The 24,112-nt window shown below is 41.7% G+C and overlaps 2 protein-coding genes and 1 long non-coding RNA gene across 6 annotated transcripts; 2 read left to right on the forward strand and 1 right to left on the reverse strand.

The window, feature by feature from the left end:
• Positions 1 to 1,126: 1,126 nt before the first annotated feature.
• On the reverse strand, positions 1,127 to 3,765 carry arf6b (ADP-ribosylation factor 6b). Its single transcript, XM_084012688.1, has 2 exons — positions 3,626 to 3,765; positions 1,127 to 3,365 (listed from the first exon to the last, which is right to left on the reverse strand). Exon 2 carries the CDS (start codon positions 2,714 to 2,716, stop codon positions 2,189 to 2,191), a length of 528 nt encoding a protein of 175 aa, XP_083868814.1. The 5' UTR covers positions 2,717 to 3,365; positions 3,626 to 3,765; the 3' UTR covers positions 1,127 to 2,188.
• A 3,890-nt stretch (positions 3,766 to 7,655) lies between these two features.
• aspg (asparaginase homolog) lies at positions 7,656 to 21,272 on the forward strand. 4 transcript variants are annotated; one of them, XR_014597449.1, is made up of 19 exons: positions 7,656 to 8,155; positions 9,326 to 9,452; positions 10,378 to 10,413; positions 12,315 to 12,426; positions 12,649 to 12,774; positions 12,872 to 12,955; positions 13,373 to 13,499; positions 13,587 to 13,699; positions 15,021 to 15,206; positions 15,344 to 15,457; positions 15,554 to 15,673; positions 15,834 to 15,929; positions 16,556 to 16,719; positions 17,991 to 18,077; positions 18,572 to 18,671; positions 18,952 to 19,017; positions 19,111 to 19,167; positions 19,878 to 19,967; positions 20,055 to 21,272. XR_014597449.1 is itself a non-coding variant. In XM_084013674.1 (18 exons), exons 1-18 carry the CDS (start codon positions 7,906 to 7,908, stop codon positions 20,094 to 20,096), a joined length of 2,007 nt encoding a protein of 668 aa, XP_083869800.1. In that variant the 5' UTR covers positions 7,656 to 7,905; the 3' UTR covers positions 20,097 to 21,272. The 4 variants fall into 4 exon arrangements, 3 of the variants coding, with proteins under 3 accessions (XP_083869800.1, XP_083869802.1, XP_083869801.1); XM_084013674.1 differs by lacking the exon at positions 19,878 to 19,967; XM_084013676.1 differs by lacking the exons at positions 19,111 to 19,167; positions 19,878 to 19,967.
• Positions 21,273 to 21,727: 455 nt separating this feature from the next.
• LOC311016259 lies at positions 21,728 to 23,122 on the forward strand. Its single transcript, XR_014597464.1, has 3 exons — positions 21,728 to 21,855; positions 21,991 to 22,611; positions 22,643 to 23,122. It is a non-coding gene; the product is annotated as an uncharacterized lncRNA (long non-coding RNA).
• Positions 23,123 to 24,112: the final 990 nt, after the last annotated feature.

The raw sequence follows: 24,112 nt of genomic DNA on the forward strand, positions 1-24,112 counted from the left end.
CACCATGATTACACAGCCAAACGCTCGTGATGCAGACGTATGTAAGTGCCCAATTGTCAGTGCATCCTATTCTTGTAAATGCTAAAAAATATATATGTAAACTCTACTTTTTGAGCAGCTGACATCGTGCCATTTTTATGTGGACTGGAAACACTGAGTGGAAAAACTAATATTCTGTCGCCCCTCAACAGTCGTCAGACCGTTTGTCACCAGTAATCCCATTTTTGTCTGCAGTGCAAACACACTTGTTAATCTGCTTTCATGGAAAACTAAAACATTCGTCATTGTCTCGGTGGAGTCTGTGTCAGACTTACCAGTAAACAGTTGAAGTGGCAAATTTAACTTTTAAAGAAACATGACTAAAATGCGTATTCAGCGAATTAATTGAGGTCAGCATTTTTAGCAGAGTAGAAACATTCATTTCGCTCGAGATTATGTAGAAAGAGGGCAACACATGCTGTGATCGACTCCATCTATTGAAAAGCGCAACAAATGCTCTGATTAGCAACCGGTATCTCCTCAGAGGTAACTAATGAGTCGCATATTCATCCATCTTTTGTACATTTCCTTTTCATTTTACAAACACCAGCTCAGTCAACTTGAACAGACATCCTCCTCACTGAACAAAAACAACTGAGGCTCGCTTGTTAATGGCAGGCCCAACCAAAAGCAAACTCAGGAAGTCACAGCTGACAGCTCAGCATCAACCCAACTATGGCCCGCGACCAACATGCAACAGTCCAAAAGAATATTCAGCCATGTATCTCCCTTCATCACGTGGCTCTGTTGTTGTTCCAAAAAAGACCAGCAGTTGGACTTCCTGTTTTGTACATTTCCCCCCCATTTACTGGCAAGGGAAATGAGGCCAGCAACTTAGTCTGAGGGTGGACATAAACCCTTTATGAAGGATCTGCCCAATAGCACTAAATCCCATGGGAATTTTACCACTGCAGACTTCTTTGAACTCTGACCAGTCTAGAAACTTTCCCATAGTTTTTATTGAACCGCTGTTTGTATATTAAACTACAAATAGTCTAAATAAATGTTTCAGCAGGCTTAAAAAGGGTTTGAACACTTGCATGCCTAATCATGCAGTCTTTTATCCTTGAAAGAAAACAAACAGACATCAGCTTTAAAATCACTTTTTTAATAAGACATTACAATGACATTGTTCTGTACATGGTTCCCCCAGTCGAAATAAGAGTAGGAGCTGCACCACGAGGTGTCTTCAACATTTCACCAGGAAACAGCTCCCTCTGACTGCACGACAGATGGACTCGGATGTAGGGTTACTGTACTTTCGTACTCATGCTACAGATATAGGCTATCATATAATGTCCCAATACTGAGACTAATCAACTGTGGTATCAGATTGAGAGACCTCAGAGCTGAATGACATTCCTTTGGAAAGATAGAGTCAACTGACTACATGTTACCCAAAAATCAAAAATGCATCCCGACAAGCATGTTTAAGAGTTACTGGAGGCCTATTTGTTGGATATTCAGCACAATTAGTTATCAAGACATGACACGGAGAGTCAATCAGTCAACTGTATAGCCCACATAGGGGGGTTGGGAGAGGTAACAAAACAGGTCTCAAGTAGTTTTGTTTCTCTGATGTCAAGACTGATGACAGTGAAATGAAAGCAACTTTTTTTCTTTTTTCCCCCCCTTGCAGCAGTCAATACCATTAAGAAGAGATATGTTTCATCACAATACTGTGTTAAAACAGATGTCAAAGTCCTTCTAGTATGTGACTATGACATTGAAGATCTCACCCCAGAAGAAAGAAAATAAACCCAAGTTCAATGCAACAGAAGCTGATGAACGTCGAAAGTTTTAGTCCAAGAATGAAGACACAAACTTCAGCTTCATAAGAACAAAATCATACAAACAGGGAAAAGAATAGGCAAAGGCGGTGATCTCTCTGGCTTTAACATTAGGACCGATTAATTCAATATTCATCAAGCAAGCCCCAAGATAATGACTGTGATATAGGCCTGGTACAGAGTATAAGCAAACGTTAAACCAGCAAACCCAGTTAAGGATAAATTAGTCATGGGGTAAACGTTGTATTAAAAATAATGGGAAATAATCAACTTTTTTTTTTAAACCATACTCATTTTGAGAAGTTATCTTACTTGCAACGTTATAATAGTCGTGACCTAAAACAGTCAGCACTCAATCATTAAGATTTGTAATTTGAGGTTAGCCATGTCAAGCCCTCATACAGTCCATCACCTGTGGTCGCACAGGACGGCTGAACATACCAATTCCTATCTCTGATGCGGGTCAATCCGAGCTTCTCTTGGATTTCATGTGGCTTCATGGCATCCGGAAGGTCTTGCTTATTGGCAAATATCAAGATGATGGCATCCCTCATCTCCCGGTCGTTAATGATGCGGTGGAGTTCCTGTCTTGCCTCATCTATGCGATCCCTGTCCGCGCAATCCACCACGAAAATTAACCCTTGGGTGCCCGTGTAGTAGTGTCGCCACAGAGGGCGAATCTTATCCTGCCCCCCAACATCCCAGACGTTGAACTTGACGTTTTTGTAGGTGACAGTCTCCACGTTGAAGCCGACTGTGGGGATTGTGGTGACAGACTGTCCGAGTTTCAGTTTGTAAAGGATTGTTGTTTTGCCAGCAGCATCGAGTCCAAGCATTAATATTCTCATCTCCTTGTTGCCGAATATTTTAGAGAGCACTTTCCCCATTTTCAACTCTTGTGCATAAATACTTTGCTCCTCACGAGAAAAAATGTCTGATACCTGTGCCAATGATTACTCACTTTGACTAGAGCTTCAGTTTATGGGCTTACTTGTGAAAACATGACTGAAGAGCATATTTTTTGGGGGGGAGTCAAAAATGCACACACATGTTAAAACCTAAGGAACAATAGTTAAAGGTTTTTAACGTGTGAATGTGTGCGTCCAGTGAAGTGCTTGGGCATGTATGTTCAGAGTATCACAATGTTTGCAGGGCCTATACGCAACATGGCACGGTTACTCTAAGAACTTGGCAGCAGCTGTTGCGGGACGTTCATTTCGTTGCCCAAATCAACATAAAGCTGTGTGACAAACACGGGCCGTGGCGATTAAAATAGGCAGCGAGCAGACACCGAGTGTATACAAGGCCCCGAAAAGGCTGCGGTACTTGTGAGTTCCGTCTGGTGTCCGGTCCTCCTCATCGGGTGCGCCCTTGTTCTCTTCGCCGCTACCGGTGGAGAAAAGCAGCTTTCTGCGGCTAGTCCATGAAGCGTCGCGCCGGGTAACTTCACCGTGCAGCCGGCGTCTTCGAAAAGATCAATCCTCGGTGACTCCGCAACACACGTATCCACCCAGGAAACTCCACTTTCTTATCCCCCTGAAAGAGATTTAGGAGGAGGGTCAGGCATGCCAAATTAGCAAGCTAACGTTACCGCTCATGGCTGCTAAAGAGGGCTAGCAAGCTAACATTAGCTAGCTTGTTGCCTAGCAAGCTAGCTTTAAGCTAAGTAGATAACGGTAGTTAGCGTAAGCTGTTGCAAACTACTAATATCTGGATACAAAATACGAGCAACAGTGACAAAACGTTTGGCTCACGTCTATCCGAGTCGAACTCTTAATTTAATATAAGCTATTTACCTCCTATCTCCCCCTCCTGTCTCGATAAATACACCCAGCTCTCGTCTTTCTCCTTTAAGTCGAGCTGGTCGCAGTGCTGCTACACCGGAAAGGTGTGGAGCTGCATTAACCACCACTTCCTCCCGTCTACTTCATTCAGCTCATTCAGCTGCCGCTGCCTACTACAGCAGCTTTCACTGTCTGGGGCTGCCACGACACCTAGCAGAAACAATGAAAAACCCCCAACTGACGTGAAATAAAATCTTGCGTTATTTATTTGTAGTTACTAGTTGGCGTGCTTGAACACAATACAAGCTAGAATTTGAGGTTATAATTGATTTTAAACGGTGCCCGCTGATGACGTCAACGTTACTATTTTCTTTTAGGTTATTAGCAAAAACACCCACACACACACATTACATATCAAAAATGTTGTCTATATATTGTTACTGAATATGGAATTGGACGTATTTCCAGTATCTAAATGTTCTCTTCTGATTAGCCCGTGAATCTCTATGTATATAAAGGGTAACAGCACCCTCTTGCGGCAATTATAGGTCACTTAAAGTCACGGTGTCCCATGTAATCCTTGAAAGTTTGAACATTCGCTCGTCAGTTAAAACTCATAAAGCTTCTTGGAGAGGCGAAACGTCTTCAAAACCTAAAGCAAGTCCAGCAGCAACAACAACAACAACAACAACAACAACAACAACAACAACAACAACAACAACAACAACAACAACAACAAGTAGGCTACACATATCAGAGGAGACTGGTTCATGGTGGCAGTGGAGGCATAGGTCACATACCAATATGATCTAGTTAACTAATAACGTTTTAGAACATTAACATGCCATGTTGAATGTATTCATATTAATATTTATTTAAATTATACTTTAATGTCCTATGACTCAGATCTACGCTCAGGCGCAGCACAGGTCCTTATACCTGTTTTTCCTGAATATCCATGTTCAGTTAACTGTGTGGGTGTGGTAGCCTACAGATGAAAGAGGCCATTGCTGACAGTGCAGTTTCCTGTAATGGCAAGTCAGTTGATCTGCATATTTATACACTTTTGTTCAACTTCAACAATAAGCAAATCAAGTTTAAACATCTGTACCAGTAATATCATTGGAACTCAGTTTGAAGTCTAACTGCTGGGGACTCAGGGAGCCTCAAGAACATAACTCTTACACTTATTCCTATACTCTCATTTACGTTTAGATTTTTTTTTATAGAACTTTATAACACCGTCTTTTGTCTATTGTCCTTCTTATAGCATAACATCTTTATACCATGTTTTTTTTTACCTTGCTCTTAAGTCTGAGTGTTTCCCTCACGCCCATTGTATGTTGCATCATTCATTGCTTTTGTTCCTGGGGAACAGAAGAAACATAATTATGTTCCTCTAGGTACTGAAGCTTTCTGCACTGTATACAGATGGATGACAATAACATATCTGTTATCTTATCCCTTAATAAACATTCAGCTCAGTATACAGTATTAGCATTAAAATATACTTATAGTAGTATCATTATGCAGAACATCCTGTTTAAGAATAGGCCAATGTTATCATATTAGATTACAATCATTGAATGCATTAATGTGTACATCTCTTTAATGTATATACATGTACAAATGTGTATCACATGGTCAAATAGAGGAAATAAAATAAGAAATTGTTCATTTAATTTATTGTTCTTTATCATTTTCTACGATATGGCACCTTGTATTCATATTTCAGTTCTTGTTTAAACACAGGCTTATTTCCAGGGTGGTAGTCAAAACCAAATTCATTATACAATTACTCAACACATAAGCTGCATTCCAAATCACACGCCTTTTCTTTTTAGTACATACTGCAGCTTCCCTCCCAAAGTATTGTGTCATGCAGTATGCATACTACTTAAAATAACGTAATACAATGTGCACCTTGAACTTTGCCTCAACTGTTTTGTTCATATATCTGCGCAAAGGATTGTGGTCAGGTTGGCCAGAAAAGCATGGTCGCTTGCATACTGCAAGTTGATACCAGATGCAATACAACATCCTGGTATTTTTGCCATACTGCATTTGACATACTATGTAGTCGGACATACTAAATCTTTTTCTGGCATACTAGTATAGTAGTATCATTTTTTGGAAAGGCTGATGGCACAGTTATATTACTCATTCTTGCATTCAGCACTAATTTACCTTATTTCATGAAGTAATATAGACAGATGGGTGTTTATGTGTATGACGGATATTATGTATATACTGTATGTAAACTGAAATATAATACATGTGACTCTTTATTTGTATAGTATTTCATATAAACAATTATACATTTGCTTTACACAATGCAATATAATGTGTGTGTGTGTGTGTGTCTTAAATACACATAAATAAACACCAGCATATACATACATTTATATGTAAGTATGCAGGGCCGGAGTGGGACCACCTTTCAGCCCGGGAGTTTCAGGCCCAAGACCAGCCCACCTTTTTCATGGTTGAAATTGAATAAATGAGGTCAGCTCTTACTATCATGTATTTTTTATTTATAACATGTTTGAATAAATGTATAGAAGTTAAATAATATTTCACTAAAAATATTCCAAGAAATAAAACATTTGAAATAAAAACTTATATCATGCTTCCTTACAGAGAGCCATATTGCACAGTTGTTTTGGTTCATACTTTGTTGTTTTAATCAATATTTTAAAGTGATTAAATGTGATTCACCATGTATTGGGGGTTACAAATGGTGTAATATTTCTATTAATTAGATATTTTGCTTGCAAATAGGTTGACAACACTACAACGGCCGATATAATGACGCTGCTAATGATGAGGCCTATACCTCTCTTTACCAGTTGTCACTTGGCACATTTGGCAGCAGCCTCCTCCAACGGCCTTCCTTTCTTCAGCCTGGCCTCTTCCTACCTTCCATCCTCACTGACGCTGTCAGTAGCTGATATCCGGTATCTATTTGAAAAACACGGGTTATATGGACCCAACCGACTCTATTTGAGAGGGGGGAACGCCCTCAGATGGTACGACAGATTGCCATGCAGAGGCTGCGGTGTCAGTGTGCTTTAAGAGAAGATACATGACACAACAATTGTCAGTGTTTTCTTTCTTAAACCGGCCCAGAAGTGAAGTGAATGTGTGTGTATGTCAGTTGAATACATATGTATGACATCCAAACATTATTGTCACATTATGCCATGTTGTGAATTGAATTGTGAATGCTTTAAACTTCATTTACATTTCAGAGATAATGAGATACAGCGGTATAACCAAACGGCAACCTCTGGTTCTGAAAAGTGAAGACAATGTCAAAGTGACTTAGCTGCCCATCAGGGGGCGGCTCTTCAGGTTGGAAAAAGAAGTCTTCTCACTTGATTTATTATCTCAGTAAACATTTTAAACCTAACTTTATCGTCTCAATCGCTAGTTTCATGACTTCATCAATATAGCATGATGTATGTATGCAAGTTGTGGTCCAATTTAGAGTTAAATAGACGATAAAACAGGGTATGCTTTAGGGTGTAGTTACCCTGTGATAACATGTTGCTACTACGGCGTGGCCTCGTGACCATTGCTAACACGCTACCAATGCAACTAGCTACTAAGTTCACTTTCATACTTAGCTGTAACGTTGACTTTGAATTATCGAAGCTAACTTAGTGCGTGTGACAATATGTAACGAAGAGTTCTCGAATTGCAATATTATATTTACAAACATCATGTGTGTAATTCATGGCATAATTGATATAACTATTATTTCCAAATTAAGGCCACTGTGTGAACGGTCTATATTTACGCCCCCTGTGTACAATGAGGTGACACTACTTTAAGGATTTTAGCTGTTGCATACACATTTACAGTATTGTTGTGGCGCAAAATTAATTCAAATATAATATTCAGAAATAAATTCTTGTTAACACATCAAGTAATACTGAACCACATGCAGTAGGTCGGAGTTGTTTTGCTGTGATTGTTGCACGTGAGGCCACGCCCCAATGACTGACGTCAGAGTGGACACTGTCCATCAGCGTTTCAAGGTTAGAAATATCGAGAGGGGGGTCCTACGTGAGGAAGCGTTGTAGGGCACTTCGGAATATAATTTAAAGGATAGTACCGCCCACAATTTAATACATCACGTGATAACGACGGAATGTGCTTTTTTTAAATGGCGGTCAGTCGGTGCAGTCTTTCAGCGTGGCGACAGCTCTCGAAGACAACCGTCTTTGCTTTGAACACTTGCGACAACCGCTTTTAAAGGGACAGCACCGGCTCACTTGGAAGTCATCATGGCGGATTCCAGCCTCAACAATCTGACATCCCTCGCGCGGGCTCTGTCGCAGCCTACGCTGGAACTGACAGAAGTGTCCGACGTGTGTTCCCCGAGAAGCATCCTGCTGCATCCGTGCCGAAGAAGAAAGTTGTCAAGCTGCAACTCTGTTGAGTTCGTGGAACCGGCAACGTCACCATCCGCCATCGAGGCGCGAGTCCTGGTCATTAACACCGGGGGAACCATCGGGATGACACTTCACGATAACGGTATATGGGCTAACTGTTCGCACGTTGCATGTTGTCGTCATATTACCGCGAGCACGCGGCACTGAGTTAAGTCCTGCGTGACGACAACAGGCGAGTGTGCATCCTAAAAATAGTCCGTTTGACTACACGGCGGAACGTAGGTTATAACTGTGCGCGTGGTGTTGGGTACTGCTTCGGTGTCCACGCGAGCCAGCTGTTCTACTTGACCCCTGAATCCAAACGTAAAACTGACAGCACATTTAGCTTTGATAAGGAAGTTCCACTCAACCTCAGCTAAAATTAATCCAATTAATGAAAGTTTGCACTGCCATGCAAGCTGCTCTCAGGATGGAGCTGGTTCATCGCAGATTCTCTCTCAATGAATAACTAGATGTTGACATGAGACATTGGGCAACAGCCAAACTTGCTATCAGATTCAGGTACAAACTAGAACAAGACTTCATTCATAAATGTTTCACTTGCTGTATAAAAAGGCATTCTCATTGTTTACTTTGTCAAATTGACTCTCCTCATAAAGGTGATTGTTGTTCAGACAATGCTATATAATAAACTGGTGTTGTTATTGTAGGCTGAAGTGGCTTGGAGATGAACAGCAGCTGATTATATGCTTAAATGTGGATATGTAGGTCCACAAGCCAACTTGTATATACACACACCTCACGGTGCTGCACATATTTGATATGTTTATCGTATTGTCCTTTATCGTTACTCTTATCGGACTCTTTATATTTATATCAATACTCTTATCTGTTTATTCTTATCGAAGTCTTCCTGTCTTGTGTTCTGATCGTAGCTCTCGTGATTTCTTCAGGGCTTCTGCTCATGTGGCTGTCAGCTGCCACGTATGCACGAGCTCTCAATCTAATTGTGTTCATTTACATTTCAGGCTTGCGATCCGTTCTTCTGAATATGGTAGTTTAAACCGTGGTTGTGTACTCTTCAATTTTTACATTTTAGAAATGTGCCAAGACCTGTTAACCGTGTATATAAGAATCATAACTTGGGGTGAAATGATTGTTCTTATATTTACCACTAGGGTTCAGTATGAGACTGATGTTTGGCATTGAGCTGATTGAAGTCCCCTTTACTATTCTGCTAAAAGTAACCCCACAGAGAGCAATCTATGAACTCTAACAATAACCCCTTTTTTTCTGTTTATGTAACCCACAGTGCTTGCCCCAAAGGCCAATGCTTTTGTGAAGAGCCTGCGCAAGTTGCCCATCCTCCACGATGAGATGTACGCTCAACAGACCTGCCTGTATCAATACTATGGATCGGAGAACAGCCTGGTTCTGCCGTAAGTGCACCCAGAATTCCTCTCTGCTCCGTCCCCTTATCTAAGTTTAGCATAATTATAACTTCATAATTATAACTGTTAAGTCAGAAATTACAGTAATCTATGTTCTGCCCTCAACAATCCTATGCTCTTGTCTACAGAGTGTAAGGATTCATGTTCTGACTGTATGTGTAATATCTTCTACTTAAAGATTTGTTCTTAATAATGGCTGTCTTGTAGAAACACATTTACACATTTAAATTTACTACTGACACTTTTATCTCACTTTATTTATTTTTTTCCATTGCAAACTTTCAGAATGTTTAATCGATAGTCTTATTAAGTCATATTAACAATATATATATATATATATTGTTGATATATATATATATATATATATATATATATATATATATATATATATATATATATATATATATCAACTGATACCAAAATAATCCCACTCAGTAATCACTTCTGACCCACTAGACGTGTGTGGTGGTATCTGGAGAGACCCTGCCCTCTGCCTGTATTTTCTCTTTTCTCTTCATTTTGTATGCTGTCTTTATAAACAGTAACTGAGAATGTGACTACATATTATACCTTTTAAAAGTAAAATTGTATTATCTGGTGCCTTATCCAAAAACATCATGCAAGGTCAGTGGTGGGCTAAACCAGGCATTAATCATATTGTTTCTACATTATTTGCAGACTGAAGAGAATTAAATAATATGTGGTGTCGGTGAAGTCATGTTAGAATTGAACGCTGCACCTTATATTTCTGACTGTTAGTTTATACCCAAGAGTACAGTTTGTATCATTGTCTTCATACAGTGCACTATACATTCACATTGTGTTTCATATCAGAAAAAGCCGAGACTGAATGGTAAGAAATCGCTATCCTCAATGGCGTTAATGACTCTAAACTGCTTTTTTGCATTAACAGGAAGCCAACAGACCATTCTGACCATCTATTTCACGGGTATCATTGCGTGTGTGCCTGCACTGTGCTTGAGAGTGATTTCATGTCTCTGCAGCCCTGGAGAGACCACATGTTTTGGGTGTTGTTGGCTGACCGGAAGTGCATGCCGATGTGGCCTTAAATACCAGGAAGGACACAGGAGCACGGAGCTGTGTATTGCCTGAAGTATTCTTGTGTCTGTTTACCCTACACTTGCTAATGTCACCTCTGTCGTCAACAAGCCAGCTGCTTTTAATGTGTTGCAGAAGAGTAGCCCAGCGGAGATGGCCTGATATTTTGCTTGTGGAAAGCAAGTCTTATCTATTCTGTTATCGCTGTCTGTTTAATCCATGTTATCTTTATCTCTGGAGCAGTGGAGCAGTGAGAGTGGAGCCCCTTGTAATATACCTCCCCAACCGATCAACAGCCTCTTAAAGGTCTAAAATTGTCAGTGGATGTGGGCGTGCCTCTTCCAAAAACGCACCCCGACTCCCTCATCTCCATACCCCCCTCATGTTGTTGCCACTGACGGCTTAGGGCAGCTGGATGTATGTTCCAGATAAGGTTTCCACTCAGCAGGCACTGGTAGCCTTTGTAGGGGTTATACAAATTATTTTGTTTTAACTGTCTTCACGCCATCAGCAACCTGAGCAGGATGTTCTTTTTCATGTTTGCTCATCCATTAGTTGGCAGGAGGCTCATATGCAAGTCTAATACTGTTGATAGTATGCAGTACCGGCCTATGTTGAAGGGAATTAGTTTATTGATTTATTGAAAAGCTTTATTCATGTGATGTGTGGAGAGGCACTGCCACAAGGCTGTTTGCCCCCCCACCACACACACACACACACACACACACACACACCTCACCCTTCATCAGTCGTCATTCATAAACATGCTCATCTATACACAGCCTTTAAATATTCTTAAGCTATGAGGCATCTTAGTGCAGATATGCTAATCACAGCTTTGATACAGCTTAGGGTACACTGCGAGATGGATGAATAATTGGTGATATGAATAGTGTTTTCATGTGGCACTTTGGCTTCAAGATCCTCAGCAACATATGTTCTAGGGTCGTGTATGTGGACTTGAGGCTAATTAGAGGAGTGTCTGTCGGACCCCTGGTTGGGTGAACTGGGCCTCACTTGCTCGTCCTCCCGCTGTGCCATTCAGCCCCTATCTTCATGGTATAAGGGCTGGCTGCCCTATGGTAATGTGTAAAGGGGAGATTAAAAATAAAATCATGGCATGGCTCTTTAGCCAGTCACGCCGCTTTATGCGGACCGTCTCAGGTGGGGCCGTGAGTTAAACTCCACTCATGTATACATGAAAGGCTCCCTCTGAGGTAAATAGAATGGGAAAAATAAGCATGGACTTTTGCCCTAACCTTAAATGACTCACCAAATATCCCTCAAATTGGCACACAAATGCCCCTTGGCTTTGTCTGTGTTTACAATACAGGGTAAAGGAAAAAAATGTCAAGTTTGCTCTCTTTAACAGTATGCCAACCATGCCCCTCCATTTTACACTTCCGAAATTCTTTCTCTGCGTGACTGAAACAGGTTTTGGCACCCTGCTGCTGAGACAGAAGGCCTGGCTAAATAGACTTTGTCTCGCTTCATAAATTCAGCTTGGTTTTTATCGTTCCCCTAACCTTCTTTAAACTCACTTCTCAAATGTAACCAGAACTTGAGCCAACCTTTTGTTAAACAAGCACAATGAAGACAAATAATATTTTGTCGCCGTGAAGATAATAATCATTTGTTTAACCATGTGTTCTATGTGTTTGGTTTTGAATAACTGCTTGCAAAGACTAAAACCAAGACTAAAACCACTGACTAGCTGTTTGTCTGGTTTGTTGTGTATTTATGATAATTTAAAACAAACTCATAATACTCATACTTTTTTTTCTCTTCCAGGCTGAGTAAAGGCAATAAGAGAATAGTCTACACTATTTTAGAGTACAACCCTCTGCTGGACTCCTCCAATATGACCACGGATGACTGGGGTCGAATTGGAAAGGATATAGAGGTACTTGCTGCTGGATCAATTTTATTGTTGGGTTTTTGATTGTCTACATTTTAAACCACCTAATAATGTTTGCTTCTTAAAGGCTATGCATCAATTAAACATATAACGTTCACATTGCTTCTAAAATACAGCATATACTATGATAGTAAAAAAGATAATTGTGTTTATGCCCCCATCTATACTTATCCACGTTATATGGTCTTTTTTCTTTTCTGACTCCAGAAAAACTATGAAAACTTTGACGGTTTTGTGATTCTTCATGGCACAGACACTATGGCTTACACAGCCTCTGCCTTGTCCTTCATGTGTGAACATTTGGGCAAACCGATCATTCTCACTGGCTCACAGGTAAGAGCTGATGTCCTCAACGGTCTAACAAATAAATAAAAAGAACAAAATGTGTTGTCGCTTTAAAATATTTATTGACCTCGCTTTACGTCTTCAGGTGCCAATCTATGAGATGAGGAATGATGGCAGAGACAACCTGCTGGGGGCGCTGCTGATTGCTGGACAGTTTGTCATTCCTGAGGTGAGGAAATGGAGATGAGACATACACGCTGATGTTAGTAAATAACAAATTAAACTCTAGCTTAATTGATACATTAAAATAAAAAGAAATATTGTGATATTATAACCCTATACATTTGTAATGTGTTGAGAAAATACGTGATCTGCAGTCATGGGTGTCACTATTGATGCAAAAGGTGTCGTAAACAACTTGTCTGATGGGAATGCTTTTTAATTACAGTGTTTTGCAATAGTAAACAACAAATACTAGACCAGGAACAAGAACACTGTCATCTATGTCTGTCTATTTACAAAGTGCAGTAAATTGCATCCATAGATAATTTTACTGCATTGAGGGAATGTACTGAAAACAAAAATTTTCTCCAAGTTCTATCACGTCAATATTTTATATTATAAATATATCTTTGTCTCCATTTAGGTGTCGCTATATTTTTACAACAAACTCTACAGAGGGAACCGTGTGACTAAAGTGGATGCAGGGAGTTTCAATGCATTCAGCTCCCCGAACTTGGCTCCTCTGGTCGTAGCTGAAGTGGACATCACAAGTAAACTGGTGGTTTAATGGGTCTGTTTTCATGTCTTTCTTTCTGTTGTCTCACTTTTAATCAGTGTTCTCCATCTGCTCCTTTTAGTTAACTGGGATACAGTGTGGAGGGCAAACACCACTGCAAAGTTTCAAGTCAGCACTGAGCTGAACAGGAACGTGGGCCTGCTCAGGCTGTTCCCAGGAATCACTGCTGCTACTGTAAGTTGCTCAGCTCCAGAACTGGACCAGAGACGTTTATTCTCTCTCCATCACGGCTAACTAATGTCCAGAGATCGTCCTTTGTCTTTGTTAGACGTGAACCACAACAGAATAATTAATAGGTGTTTTTTTTTTTCTTCGGGGGATTATTCAGCAGCACATAGTTTGATGTATTGCTTCTTGCACAGACTTGACTGAAATGTCTAGACCGTTTGTGGTACACTCAATAAACAATAGAATCCCATTACAAATCACTGCAGATCATTACCTGCTTTAAATAGTTTTACTCGCATAATACTGCAATTCCACAACCACCTCAAGAGTGTAATCTTTTTTTAATTATTTGCAGGTAATTAGACAAAATCAAATCAATACCAAATGATGAAAGGAGCAGTTTAAAATTGTTACCAGCATGGTGCATATTTCAAGTTTTCCTTCTCAGTGCGTTAAAATGTAATTAAAGCTGTGTTCTTCAAAGGTAACTGACTGCGCAAAACTACTGTTTTGTCTAACTGCAATAAAATATAGTTAACTTTAATTTAATTGTGCTATTACCCGTCTTCCGTTACCTTGCCGGTCATGTAAACTGCCATCAAAGCTCAGCCCAGAGAAAGATGAGAAGGAGTTATGGGCCATGACCAATCACCCTGTAAAGAGGGAGGATTGGCGTAGATACTGTAACATTTAGCTGCACCTCCCCCTGCAGAGGCTGCCGGGAGAGTGACTTTACTGTCTCAATCTGCTCCCACTGCCCAGCTCGGCTATCAAGACTTCCTTGCAGCCTTTAACGGCCTTTTATGGGGCACTGTTTTGATTATGCACCAGGCTCTCCTGTGCCCACTGCTGTGTGAGAGCTTAATTTGTCATCCGCTTCAAAACAGTCCTTGTCAAACTGCTTATCACATCAGAAAACACTGGACGAACCTGGCGCTCATAATGTCACCTTCTTCTCATGTTTTTATGGTAACTGCTTTGGTCTTGCCAAGTGACTTTATGCTTGCTAACACCTTCAGATTAATTGCTCTCCTTGCCGTCATTCCAGTCATCTACCATTCTAGTCATATGCCATGGCTAATGATGTGGTATAGGGCCTCCTGGTGCCAGCCAACCAGTGACTGAGATGCTAGTTGCATATATATGGCACCAGATGGGCTTTTAGGAGCGTGAACGGTCTCATGCATTGGAGTGAAAGGGGCTGCAGGAAAAATAACATGGAATACTAATTCTCCAATTTGATTCAACACAGTGGAGAAGCCAGTTCAGTTGGCCATACATCTTTGGGGAGGTTTGTAGTGTGAATCCTTGGTATGTCTGTGTGCAGGTGAGGGCTTTCCTTCAGCCGCCCATGGAGGGTGTTGTCCTGGAGACCTATGGCAGTGGAAATGCCCCCGATAACCGTCCTGACCTGTTGGGGGAGCTGAAGAAGGCCACCGACTCCGGCGTCATCATCATCAACTGCACTCAGTGTCTCAGGGGTACAGTGTCTGCATCGTACGCCACTGGCAAGGTATGTCACATCACCTACGGGTCAATCCTGACCTGACCTTAAGTTTGTGAATGATTAATTTCCCCAGGTACGAAAGGGAGAGACTCTCCACTTATTAAACATGTCATATATACATATATATACCTATGACTTCTCAGGTGTTGATTGATGCAGGGTTGATAGCTGGTGCTGACATGACTCCAGAGGCCGCCCTGTCAAAGCTGTCCTATGTATTGGCCAAGAAAGACATCGATATTGAAGCCAAGAAAAAGGTTGGTGTCTCTTTCCAAAAGGATATCACTTCCAATCATATTGGATATTATTCATAAGCTAAAAAAAGTGAATCTCTGGTGTTTGTTTGTGTGCAGATGATGGCTCAGAACCTGCGAGGCGAGATGAGCTCTGACTTTGCGGGAGCCAAGCTGTGTCTGAGCGACAGCCGATTCATCCAGGTCATTGCCAAGTCTCTGAGCATCAGCTGCAAGGAGGTGAGGGCACCACCTATACACAAACTTATAGATATGACTACCTGTCACTTCATCAAACAAACGTTACTGTTAGAAGTGTATTCCAAAAGGCTCCATTCATTAATCTTTCCACATGTAGACGAGGAGCACTTTTTTAAATGAAAGTTTGTGGTGTCTACAGGAGCTGGAAGCCATCCGCGATGCCCTGACTCCCCCGTTGGCATGTGCTGCTGCTAAGATCGGAGAAATAGAAGCCCTTGAAGCCCTAAAAGATATGGTAAGCAATCCTACCCATTCATACACACTGCCTGGCCTTATCAGGGTTTGTTGCAGGGAAATGTCCTTTGCAGCCTTTTCATAATGCAATCAAAAATCAAATGCATCAACCTTCTAAGGCTATGAAACTCCAAACAAAGCGTGGGGCTAGACTTTTAAACCAGCAGAGCAGCATTTTACCGGGCTTATCTCGATCATGGTTGTTTTGTAGGGTCAACGCTTCACTAACAGATTTCCAGGGTCACTATCGTGTTTTCTTAAAAGGGGATGGGAAACGCACAGCCAAACAAAACATTGGGCCTGACTGGTACGGCCTAGAGTGGCCCCAGCGGGTCACATGTGCATGTTTGTATGTGGCTCGACTTGAATGCAGTCATATAAGTGCACTACTAAACGTTCGATGTTCACACCCACACCAATCCTTCAATGCGTTTTCCATTTGTCCATAAGGATTTATTTTTTCACTTTAATTTATCTTCATCATATGAAAATGTTTCGCCTCACAGAAATGTTTATTAATAGGATCAATTTATTTGATTTATAGTGAATCATATAGAATATCACCAGACTGCTCATTTAACCATCAGGAGAAGTACACTGATGTTTTCATGCATGTCTCTGGCACAGGGCAGTAACTTGTGTCTGAGTGACTACGACGGACGTACACCCCTACATGTCGCCGCCTGCGAGGGCCACCTCAAACTGGTGGAGTACCTACTGAATCACGGAGCTACAGTTCACGCTAAAGATCGCTATGGGGACACACCCCTAAGCAACGCTGTACGCTTCAGGTGAGACTCCAACAACAAGGGCTTATGTGTTTGTTTGTGTTTTTATCTGTTCTGTTAAAGTAGTAATGTCATTTATGAAGTTGCAAACGCAACACTTAAAATCCCCCCTTTGGCCATCAGCAACATTGAGTGTGTTGTTAATAGCTGCTATAGAGGGGACTGCATTAAATGAGCTGCTGCAAGGTAGGGAATCTGGCTCTGCTCAAATGAGGGAGCAGCGGCTGTCAGAGGGGGGTTGAGACCAGGGAAGCATCTCATAATAGAGTTTAGAGGCCAGGCAATAATTATGAACTAATTAGGCTAATTGTCAGTTTAGACAGTGTTTATTTTTACCAAAGCTGTTTTTTTTTTTTTGTTTGTCATTCGTTGACATTGCTGAAAAAATGTCTATCAGGGAGAAGCCACACTTAATGCATCCGTTTTAATGCTATGCTAAGCCTCGGGGCAAAAACGTTGTCAGAGCTGTGCCAAATGGCTGTTGTCCTATTTTAACGGTTGGCACTGCAAGTGTGGACTTGTTTCCTTTTGTGATGGTAGAGGGATGCAGTGGAGCGGGAACACCTGTCGTCACACTTCCGATGCTGCACATCTCTGCTTGCTTCGCCTCCTTCCTGAATGTGTTTTCGTGAAACGACACCAAGCAATAGAACTGGAGTTTTGCGTCCGAGCTGTCAGGAATTTAACCATGTTTGACTGCACTGTGAATGTCACTGACATTTCACAGTGCACTGCAGGTGATGCCCATATAAGGAGTGGCACAACGCGCGGAGAAAGAGAGGTTAAAGAACAAATATGGGGAGTGTCTTCGGAACCAGTCTGACCAACCTGCTCCCAGTTTCGCAGATGGGACTTTCTTGCTTTCTTAACGCTCTACAGGAAGTCTTCGAAATCCTTTTTAATAGTTTCCTTGGCTGTGCATCCCTCTACATTCCTCCTTAACAATTAAGCTTCAATTTGAGGTGTTGAGTAATTTACCATGACATCGCAAGCTCAGCTCTTATTTTTAAACTGCTGCTGCAGTGGCGAACACTTTAAGGCCTTTTGTTTTCTCGAGCGTCAGGTGACTCCTGCGTGGGTGGTTGATTGCAGGGGATAAGGAACGTGTTCTAGCATGCCTAACTACAATCACTGCCACACTGACTCTGTCAATGAATGTCAAACGACATTAAATGTAGCCGTTTGAAAAGCACGTTGTGTCTAATTAAAACTGAATATGCTAATAGCGTTCATATGTTGCATAGAAAGTAATGTGTGTCATTCATTTAACTTAGGCACAAGGAGGTGGTGAAGCTGCTGAGAAAGACTGGAGCCCACCTCTCCAGAGACGAGTTGGATGAAGCTGGAACTGAACTGTGCAGGTGGGGGACGCACACACAAAAAAGCATCAAACAATTGCACACACGCGTACGGTCTCGAATGTCCCGACGGCGCCGCCATCATCACAGTGACCTGTCCTACATAGCTGACACAGGTTCAACCAGTCGCTCGACTGTTACACAAACTGTAGGAATGCTCCCCGGCAGCATAGCTCCCAATTTGTTCTGCGTCTGTGTCGGAAAGTGTACAACGCACATGCTGGCCCCTTTTTATTCATCTACCTGAGACGACAGACAGGTTTTTGTCAAGGTGGTTCTAATATACAGTTTCAGAAACACACCTTTTTATGACGGGTACGATGAGCATGGCTTGTGTCGCTTTTAAGATGAGACTAATGCATCTTAATCAGGAGGTCCAACATTATCGATTTTTAGAAAAGTCTCTCCACACAACTACTAGTCCTTCACCCAGTGTCTATTTGATTGCTAATCATATTTCTATTGGGAAACTGACTCTGTTGTATCCTGTGTGTTAGCCTGGCAGTCAGCGGTGATCTGGAGGGCCTGGAAATCTGGAGCCTTGCCGGAGCTGATCTGAATAAACCAGGCTATGACGGACAGACGGCAATTCAACTGGTGTGTTCTTGGGATTCCACTTGTAATAACAAAGTTCATAATCTCCATAAACAAGATTTAGGCACCTGGTTTCCTTGTGTAGTCTGGGTTAGAATGGACGTGTTTAAGCAGGCTTTGGATAAAAGCAGGTAAACTATGTGAAAAGAGGCAGAAGGCAGGAAAGCATTGGGTTGTAAACTGGCACCTTGGAATAATCCGGTCGTACACGTCTCTCTCAGCTCCAACTCCCGTCTTATTCATTCTTTTTCTCATTCTTTTTCTCATTCTTCACCTGTCACAGGCCCACGCTGTTTGCAACACAGAAATAGTGGCATTGATCGTCCAACTCATGAGCAAAAAAACCAAGGTAACCACTGTTTTCCATTTTGGCTGCTCCATAGCTCTATCTATCTAACAACTTAAACTTCATATTAACCCCGTTTATGTTGTTTAATTTCAGACGGTATTTGGTGAAATAAATGAGTGTGAGGAATATGATTATGATGATGATGATGAGGTAAATGAGATGTAGTGAATAAGTGTTTCCCAGTCTGTGATTTCCCACGTTGAACATGGCATCCCTTTTAGCATGACTCCTTTGAGCCCTTTTTGTTCTTTCCTATGCATGTCCTTGTGCCTGGTATTAGTATTTTAGAAACTGCTTAGCTTCCATAGTCTTGTGGTTTATGTATCCCAGCATGCATTGTATTAGAGGCAGGTTACACCCCGGGATAGGACGCACTCAATCACAGAACCAAAATACACATGTATACACAACAAACATGTTCACACCTACAGGCAATTTAGAGCTGCCAATTCACCTGGCACCCAGAGGAAACCCATGCAGACAGAGGGAAGGCATCAGACTCCACACATTCATCCCTGCTGGGGTTCACCACCAAGCACACATCAGGCCCCTGCATATTATATTTTAAATAACATACTCGACCAAAAATTAAACAGAAAGCATTTTGCTCCCTTTCTATGTAAGACATTTACACAATCCAGGTTCTCAAATGTAGTAGTAGTAGTATTTATGTGCAGTAGTATGAGTATTTCCTGTTTCCCACGGTCTGTAAATCCATTTCTAGGAAATTATGACTGGCCTTTTTTCTATTTTTTTCCCTATTTATCTACTTTATGATCTGTAAGCAATTCATATTTCAGTTTATACATTTACAACCATGCAACCGTGGCTATTTAAATGTAAGTGAATCATGTCCCCAGACCGAGTTCCATCAGGATCATCTTTAATGCCCGTCCACCAGCAGCTGTGCGTGCTAAACCGGTGTAGCCTGCTTCACACTAGGTTGACCAGTGAGTGTGTTTGTGCTCGTGCACTGAAACTCCTCTCACCTCCCCAGTGCTTCCTGTTAATCCTGTCTCTTTTTGTCTCTGTGGAAGAGCGGAGTGATCGAGTTCACAGCCACCCCGACAGGACTGTGAGCTGGCGCTAACCTCAATCAACCGAAGTCGTCCTCGGCCTGCATCTCCTCTCCTTCCGAGCCGCCCCGCCCCCCCCCCTACACACCGTCCACCTTCCTGCTGAATGTCACAGTTATTGTCACTTTGAGTGCTTTCATTTGCCTACTTTTCCAAACCACCACTGCTTACAGCGTTTCCCTCCAAACCCATAAATAGCACAACATTGTGTCCGAATTATTTGAGTGCAAGGTGCACAAAAAGGGCAAGACTACATGTATGTAGATGTTTGATTGTTGCACAGTAGTGTGTGTGTGTGTGTGTGTGTATGTCTATATATATCTATATATAGACATCAGGGATCAGGGATTAAGGGTGAACTTCACCTGAGCTGTTTTATCATGGAGAGTGCTGAAACCTCCCATTACATATTTTTGTTATATTTAATAAAACAGTAAAAGAACTCTGTAATATTAATTTATAAAAAATAAAGCAATATATTCATGATGTCTGAAACAGGGTACACCGCTCCCAGATTTTAATTTTATGCTTATTTTTTCAGTGATAAAGTTTGAAAGTGTCATGTAAACTAATGGAAATATGGTTTTCTTCCTATTATCTGGGATGTTATTAAACTGTAGCACTTGTCAACTGGAACTGAAGCAGAGATCTGCATTTCCTGTTGCTCAAACAGGTACTACGAAAACCTTCCAAACTCATCGAGCCTGTTTTCTTGCACTTTCTTGCAAGCTGGAACCGTCGCATTTCTCACTTTGAAATGGAAAACAGGGGGAAATCAGACTTTTGTATGAAGCAGATAAAGACTTCCTGCAGTTTCTGTGTTCTCCTGTATTTTGAATGTCTTCTTATGGTCTTTGCGTCCACAATCACAAATGACTGTGATTTCCTTATCTTTATTGTGTAGCGAGTAAACTGTTGAAAAGTCACTACTCTCGTATTGTTTAAAAGTTGAATTGAATCCACCTAGGTCAGTTTATTTTACACTGTGATGTGAACACCTTTTAAGGGAATGTTCTGTGATTATTGTGACTTTAAAGTGCTGTCTAATTTAAATGAAATTGTTCCTACTTTTCCCACTGTTGTATTCAAAAAGGGTGTGTGTGAGAGAGAAACTGATTTGATGGTCTTCTTTCTTCTGTGGGGGGAAAAAAAGGAACTGAAATAAATCTCTAATTCTAAGCAATGTCTCCTGTGATTTCTACTGCGTTGCACCAAGGCCGAAACTGCATATGACTCCTGATCAATTTCCTGTTTGACAAGGATTTCTATATACGTTTCCAACCAATTGTCGGAAGTCATTTTTGTTAGTGGGCAGAGTCCCTTTGTGTTCTCCAAAGAAATGTGTTCTGAATAATAATTGGATTCATTGCGACTGCAGTAGGCCTTCAGGAGAAATACATCAAACCCAAACATGGAGCTTTCTGTGTGACTTCTTACTGTCTCACTGAGATAAATGAACCAGAAATGAGACGGACTTAAACAGACAAAGATCACATAAAAATGCCGTATGTCCATGTGACTTATCGGCCCACTGTGGCTGGTATTTGCTATCTGTGTCTTCAGGGCGGCTGCCCGTCGTGCTCCTTGCCGGTGGAACCCAGCTCAGCCGGTTGGACCAGCATGGGCCTCATTCCTGCCTGAATGAGAGGCTTGTATGAACCTAGCCCCGAAACACTATATAAAGAGCTGTAAACTCTGCAGTTACTCAGTCGGACTGGGATGACACCAAGGGAACACCATTGCGAGGACACAGCTTCTCCAGGTACGCACTCTCAGCTTGTAGTTGGCGGCTTGTTTTTGCAGATTTCTTCATCGTCAACATATCTGAAATCTGTCGTGTGTGATGCCTTTACGACCAGAAAACTAATTCTGGCTTCTTCTTCTTTTTTTTCTTTAGTGGAATCAGCAGTTTGACGGACAGACTTTTCCCCGAAGAAGCGTGTGGTCCCTCTGATTAAGTGGTTCTCAACAGTTCAACAGTTCTTTGAGAAAATTGTGAAATGTTTAGGACCACTTGACCAGTCGGACAAATGCTGCCAACTTGGGAAAACGTCGTCTTTGAAATGGATCTTTAATTTCGGAAAACGTCTCCCAAGGCCCGGGCTCCAAATAATTTCAGAACAATGGTGTGATTTCCTCTGCCTCTCTGTTTCCTTAATGTCTCTCTCTGCCTTCTACTCTCACTGTGCCCCCTTGTGTTACAGTGCCAACTGCAGTGAACTGCGGGGGGGCTGGAAAAATCACCAGGCTTCAGCAATTTCATTCTGCTGGCACACTTGCAATGTTTTTAACAGCTCTGCTGCTGCAGTAACACACTTTCCGCTGCTTCACTGTTGTCACTATTCAGAGGTACTGATTAAAACAAGTCAGGAAAGAAGCATTTGTCTCTGTTGAGTCTGTGTGGGACGCTGGGAAGGAGAGTCTGCAGGGACCGTCGCTTCCACTGCACTGGAAGGAGCTGCAAAATAAGAATGATGTGTATTTTTGGTGAATGTACATAATTAGGCATCGAGCACCAGTGGAAGAAGTTTCCAGATCCTTTTCTTAAGTAAAAATACTAATACTAGTGAAAATGTAAAGTCACTGCACAAGTAAAGGTCCTGCATTCAGGATCTTCAGTAAAAGTAAGTATTATTTTATAATCGTGCTTAAAGTGGCAAAACTAACACTATATGCAGAAAAAACGTGTTTTTTAGAGGATTATTATTACTGCTGCATGTTGTATTTTGCTGCTGTAGCCATTTAAGGTCGTGCTATGTTGGAGTACTTTGTATTCTGTTAAACCCTTTATGGAACACTTCATCCAGTTAATCAGAAATATTCTCATTTCAAATCACCAAATTTTGAGATAGTATGTTCCAGTGGACAGAAAGGCTTTGGATTAAAAAAGAAGAAGCTTTTAACATGAATTATGAGCAATTTCAAGGGCTTTTGTTCCCTGTTAGACTGATGAAACGTATTAGTCCAAAGCTGGACTCAGACTGTAAATGCCTCAATTAAATTCTAAACGCACGTTTGCATTCAGATCTGTTATTTCCGGGACTCGTTTGGTGGGAAAACCAGACCAAAAGCCTCCAACTCTGACACAAGTAAATCCGGACGGCTTTTTCCCAATGTACAGGCTACTTTATACCGCATAAATCATTCATGAAAGCACCGTGCACCGATTATTCCCCCTCTCCTCCTAGACAGCCCCCTTCTCCTCTTCCCTTTCATCTCCTCCATGCGCCAAGAACTATCAATATTTGCTAAACGTTTCTCACAAAGCCTGCTCGTGCAGACTGAGGGTCTCGCGGGCGAGGGGATAAGACACGGGAGAGGCATTAATGAGATGCCCAGAGCGATCCCCCCCGTGCGCGCGCGAGGGCAGCAGATGTAGCAGCACACGCGGTCCCCGGGGATCCCGTCCCCAGGATTTCATCAGCGGCCGAGGGGGACCCGAACCAGGCCTCCTCGGCGGGGAGGGCTGGGTGACGGACGTGGTAAATCTTCTTTGCTATGGATTGTAATTATCGGTCTGCTGACAAACCCTGCCTCCACCTCTCACAAAAAAGTGTGTGCGCGCGCGCGCGTGTGTGTGTGTGTGAGTGAGACGAGGGAGTTGCGAGGTGTTTGTGGGATCACAAATAATGTATTCATCCCTAGAATATTTATTATTAACCCCCCTCTGCTCGACTGTCAAGGCGTCATTGTTGCGTATAATCATCTAAAAAAATATGAAACACTGAATTAGACAACATGAATTAAAGTTCAACTATAAGTTGTACTGACAGCCATCTGGACTCAGATAGAAGCGTTAAATGATTAAAGGGAAAATCCACCCTAAATATAATTTTAGCTATTCCACTGTGTGCTTTTTTGAGTTAAAGAGGCTTTTCAACCTGTGATCACAGTTTGTCTTCTGCGGCTTCAGTGTCTAACAACCCTGATGATGAGGTCATAGTGATGTAATGCTTGGACGAGGAAACTACAAACTGAGGGCATGGGGTTTGAAAGATGTTGGCATTTGCGATGCAGGG

Source organism: Eutrigla gurnardus (genome assembly GCF_963514095.1).
Source record: "Eutrigla gurnardus genome assembly, chromosome: 7".
In the NCBI taxonomy this organism is placed as follows: domain Eukaryota; kingdom Metazoa; phylum Chordata; class Actinopteri; order Perciformes; family Triglidae; genus Eutrigla; species Eutrigla gurnardus.

Excerpts from the sequence above, each read along its gene's own strand:
- arf6b (XM_084012688.1), bottom strand. The coding sequence starts at position 2,716 with ATGGGGAAAGTGCTCTCTAAAATATTCGGCAACAAGGAGATGAGAATA.
- aspg (XM_084013674.1), top strand. The coding sequence starts at position 7,906 with ATGGCGGATTCCAGCCTCAACAATCTGACATCCCTCGCGCGGGCTCTG. Across the intron at positions 9,453-10,377 it reads GAGAACAGCCTGGTTCTGCC|GAAGCCAACAGACCATTCTG; the intron begins GTAAGTGCACCC and ends TTGCATTAACAG. Across the intron at positions 12,956-13,372 it reads GACAGTTTGTCATTCCTGAG|GTGTCGCTATATTTTTACAA; the intron begins GTGAGGAAATGG and ends GTCTCCATTTAG.